Source organism: Lepidochelys kempii, chromosome 1 (genome assembly GCF_965140265.1).
Source record: "Lepidochelys kempii isolate rLepKem1 chromosome 1, rLepKem1.hap2, whole genome shotgun sequence".
Taxonomy (NCBI): domain Eukaryota; kingdom Metazoa; phylum Chordata; order Testudines; family Cheloniidae; genus Lepidochelys; species Lepidochelys kempii.
In genome coordinates, this window is record NC_133256.1 from 313,306,798 (window position 1) to 313,325,703 (window position 18,906).

Consider the following 18,906-nt stretch of genomic DNA (forward strand, 5'->3'; position numbering starts at 1 on the left):
GGTAGAGATGAAAATGCTTCATGATCACTGGCCTACCCAGTGCTAAAAATGTTTTAATCTCTGCCCTTCTGTCGGGAAATGTTCGAACTAATTTTTTTTCCCTGTGTTCTGAACTCCATCTGTGCTGCCTGCTCTTTTATTTCAGGGAACCCAGAAAGGAAAAGTTCTCCCTCCTGCTGTCCTCTTCCCCTGCTCATTGGTCCAGTTAACCACAGTGTAGAACAATGGCAGAAGCAAGGGCGTCTGACTTTGCCTCCAAGCTGGATTTGGCACTTTTCCAGGAACGAAGGGCTGCACATTTCCCCCCCATACAAAAGGAGTATGTCACCGTGGTCTTCACTTTTCATATGAGAATAAGACTCTAAAAGACTAAAGGTCTTAGTATGCCACGTTCCATTTTGGTTTGGAGTATCCAGGCTGCCACATTGCTCTTCTGTACCTATAGTTCCTCTTTGTTAAAGACAACACAAGATTAAGGCAGATGTGGGTCCCACTTTGGGTGCACAATGCAGGCAGTTACAAGGATTCTTCCCACAGATGGCTGAAAGGCCAGTCGGAAGGAACTAGCTAGAAGTCCTAGGCCTGCAGCCCTATGGCACCCAAAGGCACTCTGGCACTCCATTTCCAGAGTGGCACCAGCTGGGACGGGTGATAACAATGCTCTAATAAATATGTTACTCTCTAAGGCGCCACAAGTACTCCTGTTTTTTTTTTGCTGCTGCTCTGAAAACTACTCTAAGCTGTTCCAGAAAGAGGGAGGCTTTGTGAAAATAATAAGGGAGACTTTTAATGAGAAAAATTCTAGCTAGATAAATAGGAGAACAGAATTTCTTTGCACACCGGCCTGAGGCATGCACACCTGCGTACGCACACACCCTGTCCGAGGCATGCACACCTCCAGACACACCCAACCCCAGGCACGCACACCTCGCCTGAGGCATGCACGCCCGCGTAAGGCTCGCACCCCCAACCCCAGGCGTGCACCCCCGCCCGAGGCACGCGCACCCGCGTGCACACCCATTCTCAGGCCCGCGCACGCGCCTGCGCCTATCTTCCCCTCAGCTGGACGCACCTGGCCCCCTGGTAAGCGCCTTGTCGCGCGCGCCGGAGCTCACCGGCACCGGCACCTGGGACCACGCTGCCCTGGGGCGGGTCGCCCTCTCCCTGTGGCTCGGGCCGCTGTCGCTCAGCCGGGATCCGGGCGGCAGCCACAGCTGCAGCAGGAGCTCTCCTTCTGCAGCGGATGCGTGAGGGGAAGGCTGCCCCAGAGAGACAAAGCCCGGCGTGGGCGGCTCGGGACTGCCGGTGCCGCGGACTCCCCTACCCCAGAGGTAACGCGCCTGGGGCGCGGTGCAGTGGGGCCAGCCGCCCCAGCTCCACCCCGGCCGCTCGCCCTCCTCCGCCTCTCGCTGCCTTCCCCTGCAGCTGCTCCTCATCCAGCCCCGTCTCGCCGCGCCCCCAGCCCCTCTTCAGGCTCCCTCCGCCCCACCTGCCCCTTTGTCCTGTGACTCCTCTTCGCATCCCTCCCGCAGGGGCTCTGAGCCAGGCAGGTGCCCAGGGGCCCTTAGGAGAGTTGAGCCCTGCTGGGGAGTGGGGTCAGCTGCAGCGGCTGTTGTGTGCTGGGGGACCCGGAGGCGCTGCCCCGTGAGGGGCTGAAGTGCCTGCGAGGATCCGGCAGCGCGTCCAGTGCTGTCTGGTTCTGGATCCCTTGCAGGGTACTCCGCTGGGCAGCCAAAACGGGTGGGGTAGGGACCCTGGGAAAATGACACCGCCGTTTGCTCGTCCTCACTGCTCTGGGATTGTAGGTGTAGCCGCCGGAGTTACGGGGGGTAGAATCGTGCTCACGTGGAAAATATTTTTTAGCGTGTAGTGATTGAGTGCTGGACTTGAGGGGAAATAATGCACCGAGTTAGCACACCGGAGGTTTCTTTTGGTCTCAGAAGTGCAAGTATGTATGTTTACTTCTTGATAAGATAAAGGGGGAGAGGGGATGGGGAAAATTCCCCTACCTATTCTACATACAAAATGACAGCTTCAGGACAGAAGCCGTGTCCCTCTCACTGAAAACGACATCGAAAATAAAAGCAGTTACATGCCTCTTAAGATCTGAAGAAGAGCTTGGTGTGGCTCCAAAGCTTATGTCCCTCACCAACAGAAGTTGATTTGATAAAACATGTTACCTCACCCCCCTTGTCTCTCTCAAGATCAGTCAATTTTACAGTTTTTAGTGTTACCTCATTTTGTAGATAAAATTACAGCTAAATAATCTGTTTAAACAGTTAATTTTGACTAAAGCCAACTGTTTTAGGAATAACTATCTGGTCATTCTTTATTGCAGATATCAGATGACTAAGGGAATAGCAAGGATATAGGGAGCCTTTAATCTTTAGGTTCCTGCTTCAAAAACAGACACTGACAGTAACTAAACAGGTTCCTGCTGACACCTTTTTTAGTTAATGGGACTTGGTCCACTGTTTAGTGGCTTTGTCTAGATTACAATTTGCTTTCTTTTTTGCTGTACACAAACTAAGGATATAGTGGACATGGTGACTGAACAATCCCATCATTTAGAGAGCGTCACACCAGAACAAGGTTGAGGCTTATGATTAAGGCAGTGGTAAAGCTCATATTATCCATCTTGCAACTAAAGCTTTCCATTTTTCCATATAACAGGTACAAGTATTATCCAACCATTCTCTTTCATTACTCATAAACTGAAGTGACTAGTGCAGTAACAATGTTTACTCTGTTGTTTATGTTTTGCACAATGTTTATAGAAATGTTTTTGCCCTCTTATTGTTACTCATGTATAAATATGAACCTATAAACTGTTTTCTCTACACCTTTTTTTGTAGTAGAAAAATTGAAAACTAAGGCACTGATCCTGCAGTGAGCACCCTGCACATAAACCTCCATTGATTTCACCGGGTTCCACATGAATGTCCACATGGCGATTAGGCACGAAATAATTTCAGTTGTTTTCTGTGTTCATATTCTCTCACAAATATAAAGTAGCAAAAGCTTATAGGGAGCAATGTGCATAGGAAAGTAGCTAAGCACAGCCCGGCTGTCATCTTTTCAGGGGTTTGAGGAGTTTCTGACTTCCTAAATATGTAGGTACCTAGTCCAAACATGCAATAATGCTCATTAATGTTGTTGGGAATTATAAATGTCTATTGAATGAAGAGCAACCAGACTCGTTTAGGTGAGTGTCAGAGAATGTTGCTTCTACAGTAGCTCTAGTCTAAACATACATTATTTGCATGACTTTTTCAGTTCTCAGAAGGATGCACCATTCCATCCAGTATGAAGATCACCAAAGTATGAAAGCCCATTCAATACCTCAACATCACATGAAAGTATTTCTAGACTCGTTAAGTAGTCAAGGGCCAGAAGAAGTACAGCAATTTGTGCATTCTCCAATCTCGGTATACCAACAAGGAAATCATTATATATACATGGGCAGCACCGATGTATCAGGGCCTTTGTTAGAGTTGGTGCATCCAGTTACATCTCCTCTCCAACATCCAGCACTAAGCTACTGTGGACCACTGGAGCATCAGCATATTCAAGTGTACCATACACAGCCTCAACAAGGCCATCAAATAGAAATGCAGCAAAATAATTTGATCAAACAAGTACAACTGCAGATAGAGGCTCAGCCCTCCCCTGAAGGGCAATTTAATACACCAACTTCTGAATGGGAAAGAAGACTGTCATGTATTTCTCAACCTATGAAGAAAAGGAAAATTGACATGCCAGTAGAAGACAACTACAGTAATAGTCAAAGTTCTCTGCAGAATATACCTATTACTGTACTAACAATGCCTAGCCATACCCAACAGCAGGCTTACAATTCTCTTCAACAAGAACTGCTAACAGTAGATAGCAATCAACTGTATGGACTTGCACCTGCTACAGGAACAAATGGCCATCTGCCTGATGTAGAATCATGGGCAGTTTGTCCTCATGCAATTTGCCCTGAAACTCAGAATATGATGAATACCCCTGTTTATCGGGATGCCTGTGGTATTATTCAGATTGGTGAAATGGCTATGAATATGACTAGCATTAAGTTAGAAGAAAGCAAGGATAATTTTCAAGCTGTTTCAGAAGCTAGAAAGAGTATTCAGGAGAGTCCTATTCCTAGCACACCCTGTTTCCCAGTGCAATGTGTAAATAAGAATGGAAATACACACCTTCCTCTTGCTGTACAGAGTGGAAAGAGGATGTATCAATCAGCTGAATACTGGGATGAGCAACAGGTGCAGGTGAGCACAAATATGAAGCTCTGTGGTGGGATGTGTGTTTGTGACTTCTCTGAGTCCAATTTGCTTCTCCAAGTTGGGTTTCTTATCACTCGTATTAACTCCTTCTCAGGCAAAGGTGTGTTCAGGTGGGATTATGTATTGAGGCCAAGATAGTCTGAAGCTTTAGCTGCCTTTCATCTGCCTAAAATATACATGCACAAAAACTTCCTGAAGAGTTTAACAAGTGTATAAATCATAACTGTACAGGCTTCAGAGATACAATATTAAACATTGCAAAATTAGCTTTTCCTGTTTTGTCATTGCATAACGTACTCTAATAATCAAACTTCCCTATTTGATAGGATATTACCATGTTAAAAGACAAAACATTACACCACCAGGGCATATTTGTCCCAAAATTTGAAACGTACCCATGTAGATTCCCCCCCCCCCTACCTTATAACAAATTTAGGCAAAGTGTTCCAGGTGGATGGTCTTGTATCTGCATGCAGCTCCACGGCCCTATGCTCATATTGAACCTCAGTTGCACTGCACAGGTCGCAATGAGGGCAGACCAAGGTGTGGGTGTGTATTTTGTTTTTGAGAAACTAGGGATCCTTGTCAAAACTGTGGCTTTGGGACTATGTCTAATAAAACTGTGATTCTACAATGTATAAATAGTAGAAAAAGATTTCTCATTCAGGCAACTGCCCCTACTTCTGAGTATTAGACCAAATAATTCTCTATTAACTTAGTTCTGGTATGAACCATACTGAAAAGCAGTAATTACAGTACATATTCTATATTGCAAAGTAACTTGGCCAAAACCAGTGTGTCCTTTAATTAAAAATCTTGTTTGACTATAGATACGTTGTAAGGAGCAAGCTTGTCTTAATTTTCTTGGCAAAATTAGCACAATATTTGTTTACAAACAATTTAGCTGACTGCATGAACAACACTAATCAACCCTACTTGTTTTAAACTTGGTCTTCTCCCTCCCTTAAAATGTAGCTGAATGTAAACCTAAAATTGTGGGATTATGGTAGCATTGTTTTGGGACAGAAATGGACAAGGGCTGTAATAGTAGTAGTTTATAGTCCTAATTTTGTTGTTGTTGCACCCAAAAGTTTTGAAAAAGTTATAAATAAATAAGGGGATTCCAGAGGGATACACCAGTGTAGCAATGAAATGACCTAGGCACAATGGTAATACTCATATTAAAGAATGTAAATATTATTAAAAGAAGAGGTCTGTGTTTCTCTTTCAAACTAAATCTTAAGAACTGAGTAACCTGATCACTTTTTTTTTTTAAAGCCATACATCAGTATAGAGAAGGTTAAAAAACTTCTACTTGACAGATTTGGAGGTTACCCTAGAGAATTACTCTTTCCTCATTCTAGAAGCAAAAGCCTGGTTGAATAGAATGAGTGATCCGCGTTGTTCTTCTTTTAGATCAGATATTGGTCTCAGTGACAACCACATGATCATTTATCATGTGGAGGTCTTGCCAGTTAGGACTTTTCTGTTTCCTTTTTGTCAATCCATCTCTAATCCAAGATGTGATATTTTTATTTAATTGATATTTATTAGGGCAGTCAAGCGATTAAAAAATTAATTGTGGTTAATCGTGCAATTAAAAATTAATAGAATACTATTTATATAAACATTTTGGATGTTTTTTACATTTTCAAATATTGATTTCAATTACAACACAGAATACAAAGTGTACAGTGCTCACTTTATAATAAAAATATTTACATTGTAAAAATAAAAGATAGTATTTTTCACTTAATACATAATGTATTCACTTAATACAAGTACTGCAGTGAAATCTCTTTATCATGAAAGTTGAACTTACAAATGTAGAATTATGTACAAAAGAACCCTGCATTTAAAAATAAAACAATGTAAAACTTTAGAGCCTACAAATCCACTCAGTCCTCCTTCTTTCTCAGCCAATCGCTCAGACAAACAAGTTTGTTTACATCTGCAGGAGATAATGTTGTCCACTTCTTGTTTACAATGTCACCTGAAAGTGAGAACAGGCATTCGCGTGACACTGTTGTAGCTGGCGTTGCAAGATATTTATGTGCCAGATGCACTAAAGATGCTTCAACCACCATTCCAGAGGACATGCGTCCATACTGGTGATGGGTTCTGCTTGATAACAATCCAAAGCAGTGCACACCAACACATGTTCATTTTCATCATCTGAGTCAGATACCACATGCAGAAGGCTGATTTTCTTTTTTGGTGGTTCAGGTTCTGTAGTTTCTGCATGGGAGTGTTGCTCTTTTAAAACTCCTGAAAGCATGCTCCACACCCTGTGCTGATCAGATTCTTAGAAGGCACTTCAGATTCTTAAATCTTGGGCTGAGTGCCATCTTTAGAAATCTCACATTGGTACTTTCTTTGCATTTTGTCAAATCTACAGTGAAAGTGTTCTTAAAACGAACAACATGCTGGATCATCATCCGAGACTGCTATAATATGAAATCTATGGCAGAATGTGGGTAAAACACAGAGCAGGAGACATACAATTCTCCTCCAAGGAGTTCAGTCACAAATTTAATTAATGCATTTTTTTTTAACAAGCAACATCAGCATGGAAACATGTCCTCTGGAATGGTAGGCCAAAGGGAAGGGACATATGGACGTATGGAAGGGACAAACGAATGTTTAGCATATCTGGCATGTAAGTACCTTGCAATGCCAGCTACAAAGGTGCTATGCGAAAGTCTGTTCTCACTTTCAGGTGACATTGGAAATAAGAAGTGGGCAGCATTATCTCCCGTAAATGTAAACAAACTTGTTTGTCTAGTGATTGAGCAAGAAGTAGGACTGAGTGGACTTGTAGGCTCTAAAGTTTTACATTGTTCTGTTTTTGAGTGCAGTTATGTAACAAACCTACGTTTTTTGCACTTTCACGATGAAGAGATTGCGCTATGGTACTTGTATGAGGTGAACTGAAAAATACTATTTTATCAATTTTACAGTGCAAATATTTGTCATAAAAATAATATAAAGTAAGTACTGTACACTTTGTGTTGTGTTGTAATTGAAATCAATATATTTGAAAATGTAGAAAAACATCCAAAATATTTAATTTCAATTGGTATTCTATTTAACAGTGTGATTAAAACTGCGATTAATCACAATTAATTTTTTTTTGAGTTAATCACGTGAGTTAACTGCGATTAATCGGCAGCCCTATTATTTATCCATTTACTTTATCATGATACAGTTTTTTTTTTTTTTTAAATGATTTGGTGAAATGCAAGTATACGTACCACCCTTTTTCTATTACTAGTAAGTCTGTTATATTTTACACAACTATATTAACAAACTTATTGTAGTGGTCATTAAACATTATTCTTCTAAACATTCATATCCTGACCCACTCAATAATTTTTGACTGTGATAAATATCAATATGACAGGCTAGTAGTACCCAGCTTTTTCTTCCCACTCTTCTTACAGATACCATGTTTTCCCTCTTTCTAACTGAGTATTTATGGCTTCCATTAAGTATATGCTGTGAATATGTATTAAAAATAGTATATGCACAAAGACTAAGGGGGAGATTTGCAAAGGCACAAAGTGTAGTTTGATGCCCAGCCCCCATTGAGATTTAGTGAGAGTTGTGCACCTTGTTTCTATTTGTGTATCCCCGCCCCATGTTCTCAAACTAATACTGAATTTATTTGAATAAGCATTAACTTGCATCAACACAGCTTGCTTATGCTAAGTATGAATACATACTGAATATACAGTATTAACTTTACTCTTCTCCAACAACTAGAGAAATATTTTTGTGGGGGAGGGGAGATGGAACTTTCCCCACCTAGCAAGGAGGCTTCAGAACAACTTCCCTATCCCTTATATGTGGGTTGGTCTAGCATCTGCTGTAACCTCAGACAACTTGTGTGGGATTGGATCTGCAAATTGGGCAGACTGCCATGAACAGCCTATTCCTCGATGAGCAGCCATGGAGGAACTCGTTACTCCTTGTTGTGTAGGCTGCACAATGGGGTTTATGATATCTAGAGAGGGTCTTGCATTACCCCCAGTCCATGTATGTCATTAAGACTATACTGGGTGTGAAGGAACCTTGGACTCCCATGTTGGAATCTGTTGAATCTCCCTCAGCCCAGGATACTGTAAACACTTGAAATATTAGCTGTAAATATTTTTCATATTATATAAACACTTGTGCATAGAGATTTTTTTTTAGAGTATGTGACTCTTGGACTGATTATTTTTTCCACTGTTTAGATCCAACACTGCAGTCCTACTAAAACAATAATGCAAGGATTAAATAACCTCATTCACTAGGTATGGTACAAAATAGAAACCTGGGCCTGTTTATATGGTGCAAAGTTGATGCAGGGAGAGAAGACAGAGTGAGTGTGTGTGTGTGTGCGCATTGCCTCCTCTTCCTAGGAGTGTACCTCCTGAGCAATAGGGAAAAATTAATTCATTGTGTTTATAACTTAAATCTTAATGTACAAGTACAAAACATAACGATTGGTAGAAAATACATAGATTTAAACCAGTGCTGTATCCCTCACAGCAGTCAGGCTCTGTCTGCTGCCACCTTCCTTACCCTATGAATCATTTGTTACATTCCTTTACCAAGTACTTGTCTTGGGGCAGAAACTTCCCATAAGGCCTCATTTTGTTCTAGGCAAGAGGTAAAAAGTAACCAACATATATGGCAAAAAATAAATTGCAATTGTGATCTATTTCAGTTTATGTATTTGAATGTTTACAAAAAAAAATTTCCTTACGCTTAAAAAAAGTCTTAACCCAACAATGCCTCATTAAAGGTGTTGTACCAATAAAATAAAAACCAGCAGGATCTTATTAAAGGGAAAAAGGCAAAATACCACATTTATTGTGAATACAGAAAGAATCATAGTAAGCAGTTAGTTAGTTATAGCTATAACATTCCATTCAATCTCATATTTAGTCACACATTCATTCATACAAACACACACACACACACACACACACACACACAGGTTCTGCAAGGTTGTTATCATAGTTACCAGCCTTAGAGTTGCTCATGCCAAGCCACTGGCCAGGTGGCCTGGACATGAGGAGGGAGCAGGGCCTTGTCAGATGCTCATCTGATGCTCCTGGAAGTTGGTTTGCAGAATCAGACCCCAAAGTTCTCACTTTTTAGAGTCTATTTTTATAGGAATTTCTTCCTATGCCAGTCTATGGGAATTGCTTCATCATGCTGTTGCTGAATCAATCAGCAGATAGCACATTCCTGACGGCTCCAAGATGTTATCTTGTTCTTTGGTTCTCCCATTCTTGAGGCTGTTGGGTGGATTCCAGTCTGCCCTCCGGGGTGGGGGGGGGTCCTCTGGTTATTTCCACTTGACGCTTTCTTCAGCCGACAGACACTGGATTCTTAGGCTGGCACCTCCCTGATCATTCAGTTATTATCCACACCAAGCATCCATCCACATACATCCTCTATCTCTATTTTAATCACAATTGTTAATACAACAAAAGGGCATGAAAGTCTCTGGGTGCTGTTTCTGTTGTTAGAGTGTTGCTTTGAGTCTCTCTCTCTGTGAATTGCTTTGAGAATAGACTCTGTCTTAGAATGTACTAACACAATTAGCAGCTTGCAAGTTTCACACATAGAGGGAGAGAAACAGTACCAAAAACCAAGAGACCTCTTAATTAGTAATACCCTGGAATTTAAACTCTGGGGAATCAAACTCATTTGTGATTTTAATACAGAACTTCTTTAATATGATCCAACAAAGGAAGCCAAGACCAAACAAAAAAGGAGACAAGTGAATCTGAATTATTCAATATCGATTATTCGATAGTGGAACTAATAAAGTTTCCTTAATAGGGCCTTGTTTTATCTTCCAGGTGATCACTGTAGCTACTGAAACAACTATTTTGAGATTCATCTGCACACAAGATTTCTAAATCACCTTTTTGATGTTGCCTTAGGAGCCTTCCTTAGCTGCTTTATGTTAGTGAACTGTGCTGTACCAGCAGAGTCATGTTTGTTGTAAGTATTCTTTTGCAGCTGTACAGTGAGAACTCTTAATGTGCAGTGCTATATTTCAGTAATTAATGGAAATGATTATTGAACTATATCACTTCACGTTACTTAACAAGTTTGTGTTCCTCAAGGATCAGCACTTGTTTCACTCTACAACTATTCCTGCAGGTTCCTCAGACAGTAGCATAAAAAATACGAACTGATTTGTCACACTTTCATGCAGTGTTAGGTTCTTAATGGCTCCACTGGTCTCCTGGAAATTAATATAAACAGCGAGTTGAAAGAATTACCTCTTCTAAATAGTGAAGTTCAGAAACTGAAGCAGTAAATAGCAAGCATGTTCCAGTTAGCTCTACATATGCTAGCTAGTCATTAAAGATCAGAGAGGGCAGACAAGAGCACTGAAGTGAGGCCAGTAAAGGTTGGGAAGGTTGTTTCTCTTCTTTTCTCCTGTTTGTGGTGATGAGGGAGAAATTCTTCTCCTTCCTTTCATTTTCCTTGTTTTCTACTTGCAGATTGAATTCTTCTCTTCTCCCATACTAACCTCTCCCAACTTTTATCTTCCTTCTTACCATTAAGGTTCCCCGATAAGAAGCTTTACACTTCATTGTGGCTTTTCATAAGAACGGCCATACTGGGTTAGACCAAAGGTCCATCTAGCCCAGTATCCTGTCTTCCGACAGTGGCCAATGCCAGGTGCCCCAGAGGGAATGAACAGAACAGGTAATCATCAAGTGATCTATCCCCCATCACCCATTCCTAGCTTCTGGCAAACAGATGCTAGGGACTCCATCCCTGGCTAATAGCCATTAATGGACCTATCCTCTATGAATTTATCTAGATCTTTTTTGAACCCTGTTATAGTCTTGGCCTCCACAACATCCTCTGGCAAAGAGTTCCACAGGTTGACTGTGTGTTGTGTGTGGGGAAAAAAACTTCCTTTTGTTTGTTTTAAACCCACTGCCCCTTAATTTCATTTGGTGGCCCCTAGTTCTTGTGTTAGGAGGAGGAGTAAATAATACTTCCTTATTTATTTTCTCCATACAGTCATGATTTTATAGACCTCTATCATATCCCACCGTAGTAGTTTCTTTTCCAAGCTGAAAAGTCCCAGTCTTATTAATCTCTCCTCATACAGCAGCCATTCCATACCCCTAATAATTTTTGTTGCCCTTTTCTGAACCTTTTCCAAGTCCATATATCTTTTTAGAGATGGGGCGACCACATCTGCATGCAGTATTCAAGATTTGGGCAGACCATGGATTTATATAGAGGCAATATGATATTTTCTCTTATTATCTATCCCTTTCTTAATGATTCCCAACATTGTTTTCTTTTTTGACTGCTGCTGCACGTTGAGTGGATGTTTTCAAACAGCTATCCACAATGTCTCCAAGATCTATCTTGAGTGGTAACAGCTAATTTAGACCCCATCATTTTATATGTATAGTTGGGATTATGTTTTCCAATGTGCATTACTTTGCATTTCTCAACACTGAGCTTCATCTGCCATTTTGTTGGCCAGTCACCCAGTTTTGAGAGATCCTTTTGTAGCTCTTCGCAGTCTGCCTGGGACTTAACTATCTTGAGTAGTTTTGTATCATCTGCAAATTTTGCCACCTCGCTATTTACCCCTTTTTCCAGATCATTTATGAATATGTTGAATAGGACTGGGGACACCACTATTTCTCTCTCTCCATTCTGAAAACTGATCATTTATTCCTACCCTTTATTTCCTATCTTTTAACCAATTACCAGTCCATGAGAGAAGTTTCCCTCTTATCCCATGGCTGCTTACTTTGCTTAAGAGCCTTGGGTGAGGTACCTTGTCAAAGGCTTTCTGAAAATCTAAATACGCTATATTCGTTGGATCCCCCTTGTCCACATGCTTGTTGACCCCCTCAAAGAATTCTAGTAGATTGGTGAGGCATGATTTCCCTTTACAAAAACCATGTTGACTATTCCCCAACAAATTATGTTCATCTATGTGTCTGACAATTTTGTTCTTTACTATGGTTTCAACCAGTTTGCCCGGTACTGAAGTCAGGCTTACCGACCTGTAATTACCGGGCTCACCTCTGGAGCCCTTTTTAAAAATTGGCCTCACGTTAGCTATCCTCCAATCATTTGGTACAGAAGCTGATTTAAATGATAGGTTACAGACGACAGTTAATAGTCCTGCATATCTCCCCTCCATTTCAAGTAATCCTTTTATTCATATTCTTATGAACTCACTAATTCCACACTCTATCTCTTTGATTCCTGCTCCATTTACAGTACTTCTCACTCACTTCATTTATCTCTGTGCTCTTGCTGTGACTCTCTCTAGCTAGGGGTTGCATTTTCACTTGCCACTCTTTGCACTAGGAGCTTTCTTCTTCTGTGAACGGTTTCCTCTTTAAAACTGGTCTCCATCTCTTCCCTAGCTCATGGACTGACTTTCCCAGTAAACTCATTTTGTGCTAACATGGAAACAATGTATTCTAAGCTACAACAATCTAAATTGGTATATTGACAGGTTTCAGAGTAGCAGCCATGTTAGTCTGTATCCGCAAAAAGAAAAGGAGTACTCGTGGCACCTTAGAGACTAACAAATTTATTTGAGCATAAGCTTTCGTGAGCTACAGCTCACTTCATCGGATGCATACAGTGGAAAATACAGTGGGGAGATTTTGTATACACAGAGAACATGAAACAATGGGTGTTACCATACAGACTGTAACAAGAGTGATCAAGAAAGGTGAGCTATTACCAGCAGGAGAGCGGGGGGATGACCTTTTGTAGTGATAATCAAGGTGGGCCATTTCCAGCAGTTCACAAGAACAGTAGGGGGAGAAATAAACAAGGGGAAATTAGTTTTACTTTGTGTAATGACACATCCATTCCCAGTCTTTATTCAAGCCTGGGTTAATTGTATCCAGTTTGCAAATTAATTCCAATTCAGCAGTCTCTCATTGGAGTCTGTTTTTTGAAGTTTTTTTTGTTGAAGAGTGGATGTCATTACACAAAGTAAAACTATTTCCCCTTGTTTATTCCCTCCCTCCCCCCCCCCCGACTGTCCTTGTCAACTGTTGGAAATGGCCCACCTTGATTATCACTACAAAAGGTGTCGTCCCGTGTCCCCCCACGCGCTCTCCTGCTGGTAATAGCTCACCTTCCCCCCACCCCCGTGCTCTCCTGCTGGTAATAGCTCATCTTTCCTGATCACTCTTGTTACAGTGTGTATGGTAAGACCCATTGTTTCATGCTCTCTGTGTATATAAAATCTCCCTCCTGTATTTTCCACTGTATGCATCTGATGAAGTGAGCTGTAGCTCACGAAAGCTTATGCTCAAATAAATTTGTTAGTCTCTAAAGTACCACAAGTACTCCTTTCCTTTTTTTAAAATTGGTATAGAAATTGAAACAATATCTCCTTTGCAAAATAATCCTTTTATAATCTCACTCTTCTTCACTCCCCAGAAAAAAAGCTCAAGTAAAACGCAATATTAAAAAATATATATTGATAAAGACGACCACTATTTTTAGAGGCCCATGCTGTGTGTCTGCAGTGGGTAATCCTAATAAAACTGAGACAATTGGATTGTTCCTGATCTGGAGGGTCAATTGTTTTAAATTACAAACATGTAAATCTTTAGAATAATCTTTCTTAGCTTCTAGAGTACTCACTGCCTTGGCAATGTGATACAAAATAAAAATAAGCAATACAGTGCTACTGACACTTTTAAATAATACTATTGCCCACAAAAACTATATTAAAATAACATTATTTAGGTTGCAAAGTCAAGCACTCAAAATCTGGGAAATGCCAGATATATGGTTGCCTCTTCAGTTTTAGTTCTGTGCCCCCTCCCCCCCCCCCGTGTGTATAATTACATAATAGTATAGTGCATACAGATGGAATGGGGGGGCAAAACTAAGGTTTCTGAGGCAACCATACAACTGGCATTTCCTAGTTTTTTGAGTAATTGGCGTTTTGTGTGTAATTGTCTTGGACTTCTTAAGAAAAAGGGGGAAAAACAAATTTTATCATGTGATTCAGTAACAAAATGGATAATATAAAATGTTCCCCAACCTAAAGATAGGGGGATCTGGTGGCACCCTCTATAATAACACAGATGAAAACTTTATCGAGTACTAAAACCAAAAAATGAGTGCTTTAAGCTTGTGCTCTGAAGGCTGCCAGACTTAGACTCTAGGCTGGGGAATGAGTTCCCAAGGTGAACACCCTTTACTGGGAACTCCGCTGCTAGTCCTGCAGAATTAAACTCCAGGAACTAACTGTAATGATCTTGGGGTTCATTAAACAAACCAAATAAATGTGAAAGGAATAAAACTGGAGAGCTTCTGTGGTAAGCTGCTGCACACAGCCCTGGTGGTCCCAACCCCTGCTTCCAGGGCACAACTCCAAACTCCTATATTCATAATACTGTCCCTTATGAGGGACCATCTCTAAATTATAATCTTCTACAAACACATCTCTACATCTTCCCTCTTAAAGAAAAACAAATTAACTCTTATATATAAACAACTAGCCATGCTCCAATAACACATTCTCAACCCATCTAGTACATTTCCGAAAACGCAATGTGTCTACTACCTAGAGAGGAGAGGTTACCAGCACATCATTCTTGAGTGAGTCTTTACCACTCACTTTCCTCAAATACCCACTATCCAGGCAGGTTAGCAAGCCTCTCTGAGGCTGTGTCTACACTGGCAACTGAACGACAAAACTTTTGTCTTTCAGAGGTGTTTAACCTCCTCTCTCCTCTCCCACCCCCCCAAAGAGGAAAAAAAAGACAGACAAATGTTTTGCCATGACAAGCACCAGTATAAACAGGAGCGCTCTCCTGCCAGCAATGCTAACGCCACTTGTTGGGGGTGGAAGTTTTTTGTCGGCAGAAGAGCCCACAAACCGTGGCTACACTGTGTGACTTTTAGTGACACGGCTGTAGCAACACAGTCTTGTCACTAAGAGCTGTGTAGTGTAGACATACCCTTAGTCTTTCAGGACGTTTAGTCTCCCACTCTCATCTTCTGAGTATCATCCTCTCATTACCATGTGAGTTGTTCTCTCGTTCCTTTGTGCGTTGATGATAAAGGATCAGTCAGATGGGAAACCATAATCCACGTCAGCTATCAATGTGTTAGAACTTTCTGGGATTACTTGTAGATCCCTTCGATTACATCGAAATGTGTCTTCCTGATCTGTCCGGACTACATAAGGCCTTGGATGCAGCTGTTCTTTAATAATACCCCTTTGGCCGCAAGTATTAGAGGTGTGATTCCTCAGGGGCACACACCATCACCTGGGTTAAGAGATGGGAGATCACAGGCCCTGTTTTCAAAATAATAATTCTGCTTCCATTTCTAATTTTTTTTGTATTCCGCATGGTTTCATTGTTATGTGATTTCATAAAGTTATCAGAAATTGGTAAATTAAATCTGATCCTTCTTCCCATTAACAGCCGAGCTGGAGAAAAGCCCGTTCTCCAGGGATGAACTTCAGTAAACCAGTAATGCCCTAGATAAATCACCCCCCACAGTCAAAAATCTTTTTCATAAGGCTCTTTACTGTCCCTATAGACCTTTTCACAAGTCCATTTGATTGGGGGTAATTTGGACTTGATGTTTTGTGATGAAAATCCCATCTATGGCAAATTGCTCAAAATCTGCACTGGAACATTGCAGCTCATTATCACTAAAGACAATTTGGAATTCCATGTCTGGAGAAGATTCCCTTCATACTGGCTATCACAGACTTACTGTTAGTACTGTGCAGTGTGCAAATATTTGGATACAGAGAATAATGTGACTATAAAATAACCCTTTGATTGCCAGGTAAATAAGTCAGTGCCTACCTTCTGATAAGGCCTTTGTGGAACTGGATGTGCTTGACTTCTCTGCATTTTGGATCTTCAGCATTTTGCAAAATGATTATTTTCCCCACATTTGTGACAGTGTCTTGCCTTTGGAAAACTGTTTGGGGCCATGCTGTGATCCACACCTTCCACATATAACCGTCTGTACCCAGTCTTCCCCCTAGCAGTGGTTTTCGTAGCAAGTGGTTCCACTCTTTGATTTGACCTATTCTGGCTATATTCTTTTGTATTCAGTACATACCCTTCAGCTGTTTGGCTTGTGCTTTCACAGTTTCTGCTGCCTGCATATTTGGAGAGCTTTTTCTAAAGTTAAATCTCCTTCATGGAGCATTCTCTCTCTTAACACATTGTCTTTAATGCCACAAATGATTCGGTCTCTGTCAGATCACTAAAGTCACAGGTTTTACTGAGTTTCCTTAATTCTGTGACATATTGCTCTGACTATGGTGTCATCAGTTTTTTGCATTCATGTAAAAAATTCATCTCTCTCAAAGGTTTCATTCGTTTTTGGCATGCAGTGTTCCTCAAATTTAATCAGTATTTTATTTGTCTTCACTCTTTCACCTTCTTCAAACTTAAAGTTGTTTATAAATGTCCAATGCTTCCTCCACAGCAACATGCAAAAAGATAGATGAATTCATTCTATCGCTTTTTTCCCCTCTGCCCACTAAATACAATTCAAATCTCTGTCTGAATTTTTTCCAGTTCTCTGCAGCATTGCCTGACAGTTGAAGACTTGAAGGAGGTTGCAACACATCCATTTTTGGCTTTCCCTGTCCCCCTTTTTAAGCTAGTCAAGCTACTAGTGTACTCAACAAATACATGCAAAAGCCTCTGTGCCTAGGGCTCTACATGCGTCTCTGGTGCCCCCCTTTGACTCTGCTTTCTGTTCCAAACACAGGAGTTAACTTCAAGATGACTGTAGTTTCCTTCTCATTTGGCTCTTCTGACGCCATGTAACAATCATGGGGTTCATTAAACAAACCAAATGAAAGAGAGGAATAAAACTTTTCTGAAAACAAACTGGAGAGCTGCTGTGGTGAACTGCTGCACACAGCCATATGGTGTTCCCAACCCCTCCGCCTCCAAGGCACATCTCCAAATTCCTGTGTTCATAATACTGTCCCTTATGAGGGAATGTCTCTAAATTACAATGTTCTACAAACACCTCTCTACACTAGCAAGATCACCTGGAATGCTCTTAGATAGCTCTGGCTGGGTATAAAGTGGAACACTCAAGTTGCTGGGTTCCAAACTATTCAGACCTTTAAAGAGCATCACCAATACTTTGAATTGACACTAACAGGTCGACAGTAACCTGTTAGCTGTTTAACGGTCCATCAGACTTAGAATACGGGCAGCTGACTTTTGTTCTTTCTGAAGCTTCTTTCAGTTGCACCATTCTGTTCGGGTTTGATGCTGTAACCAATTACTATTATGCAAAATGACCTGGGACTTGCCTACTTGAGAGACTGCCTCTCTGTGATATTGCCAAAGATGTAGTCAGTGGAGGCACTTGAGATCAAGTACCCATAACATAAAAGAATGGTTAGTGTAGCATTCCCATTGTGGGTTCCTTGGCTTTGCTGCTCACTCTCCCTGCCTCCTTTGGTTAGAAATATCTCTTAATTTGTTCTTCAGGGCATGCTGAGAGGTTTTGATGCAGGTGGCAAGGGATATGAATTAAGGTATTAAACTCTGTTTGGAGACAGCTGTTTTTGTAAACAAATGAAGCTGATTGGGATAGGGATTATACAAATTCTACAAGATTAAATAATGGCAGAGTGTACAGAGCTGGGATGGGCCCTCTTAAACATGTATCTTTATAAATTGAAAGAAAATAAATAAATTTGGCTTGAAATCACTTGACTGGAATATGTTAAGCAGGGGTCCCTGTCTGTGCACAATAGGGCCTGCTTCCTAAAGGCAGTGTCCTGCATATGCTTCAGCACTTGGCTTTTGTTCAATGTATTGTTATGACACAGATTCAATAACTGCTGCAAAATAGTAAAGCTTTAAACGTAAAGACATTAACTTCTAAAAACCCTTTCTCTGCCTTAAAAATTTAAATAAACTTCCCTAATCACTGACAAAGCATTCTTCAAAATAGTGGCCAAAAAGACTTGAAACAAGGCATCAGTATTGCCAGATAGTATTGTAAAGCATTTTGGAGAAGGATAATCTTGTTTTGCATATCTAAAAGCAGGTTGTAAAAACTGCTGAGATTATACAATTTATAATGGAAATGCTAAGAGAACTTAAATACTGTTAAGTACAATATCAGCATATACTTAAGGTTACACTCTTTCTTTGCCTATAATACCAAACTTCTTTTTTCTCAAATGGCTTATTTTTTTTTCTTCTGGTTACACAGTGTTCTCAATCACTGCCACACTTGCAGATACAGACTGATTTACATCTTCCTTTCAAACTCAAACCAGAAGAAGGAGCTAATTTCTGGAAGAGCTGGGCACAAATAAAAAATGAGGATGTATGGAAAGATGCTGGAAAGAACCCTCAGGGATTTGGAAGTATGATTTTTAACTTACTTTTCACCATTCACTGAAAAGTAATTTTTTTCCACTGAATGCATCCGATGAAGTGAGCTGTAGCTCACAAAAGCTTATGCTCAAATAAATTTGTTAGTCTCTAAGATGCCACAAGTACTCCTTTTCTTGAAAAAAAGATGTCCTTGTACATCATCTAAAGATTCAGGGCCTGATTTTGTTCAATAGTAT

General features: G+C 40.7%; 1 protein-coding gene across 3 annotated transcripts in view; it reads left to right on the forward strand.

Annotated features, from left to right (window-relative positions):
• Positions 1–851: 851 nt before the first annotated feature.
• Positions 852–18,906, forward strand: part of LOC140905283 (transcriptional regulator QRICH1-like) — a 28,251-nt gene continuing 10,196 nt past the window's right edge. The window contains exons 1-3 of one of the 3 annotated variants that reach the window (XM_073328301.1): positions 852–1,083; positions 3,277–4,271; positions 18,543–18,699. In XM_073328301.1, coding sequence (XP_073184402.1) covers positions 852–1,083; positions 3,277–4,271; positions 18,543–18,699 — 1,384 coding nt within the window. The other 2 variants (XM_073328302.1, XM_073328303.1) reach the window with 2 other exon arrangements.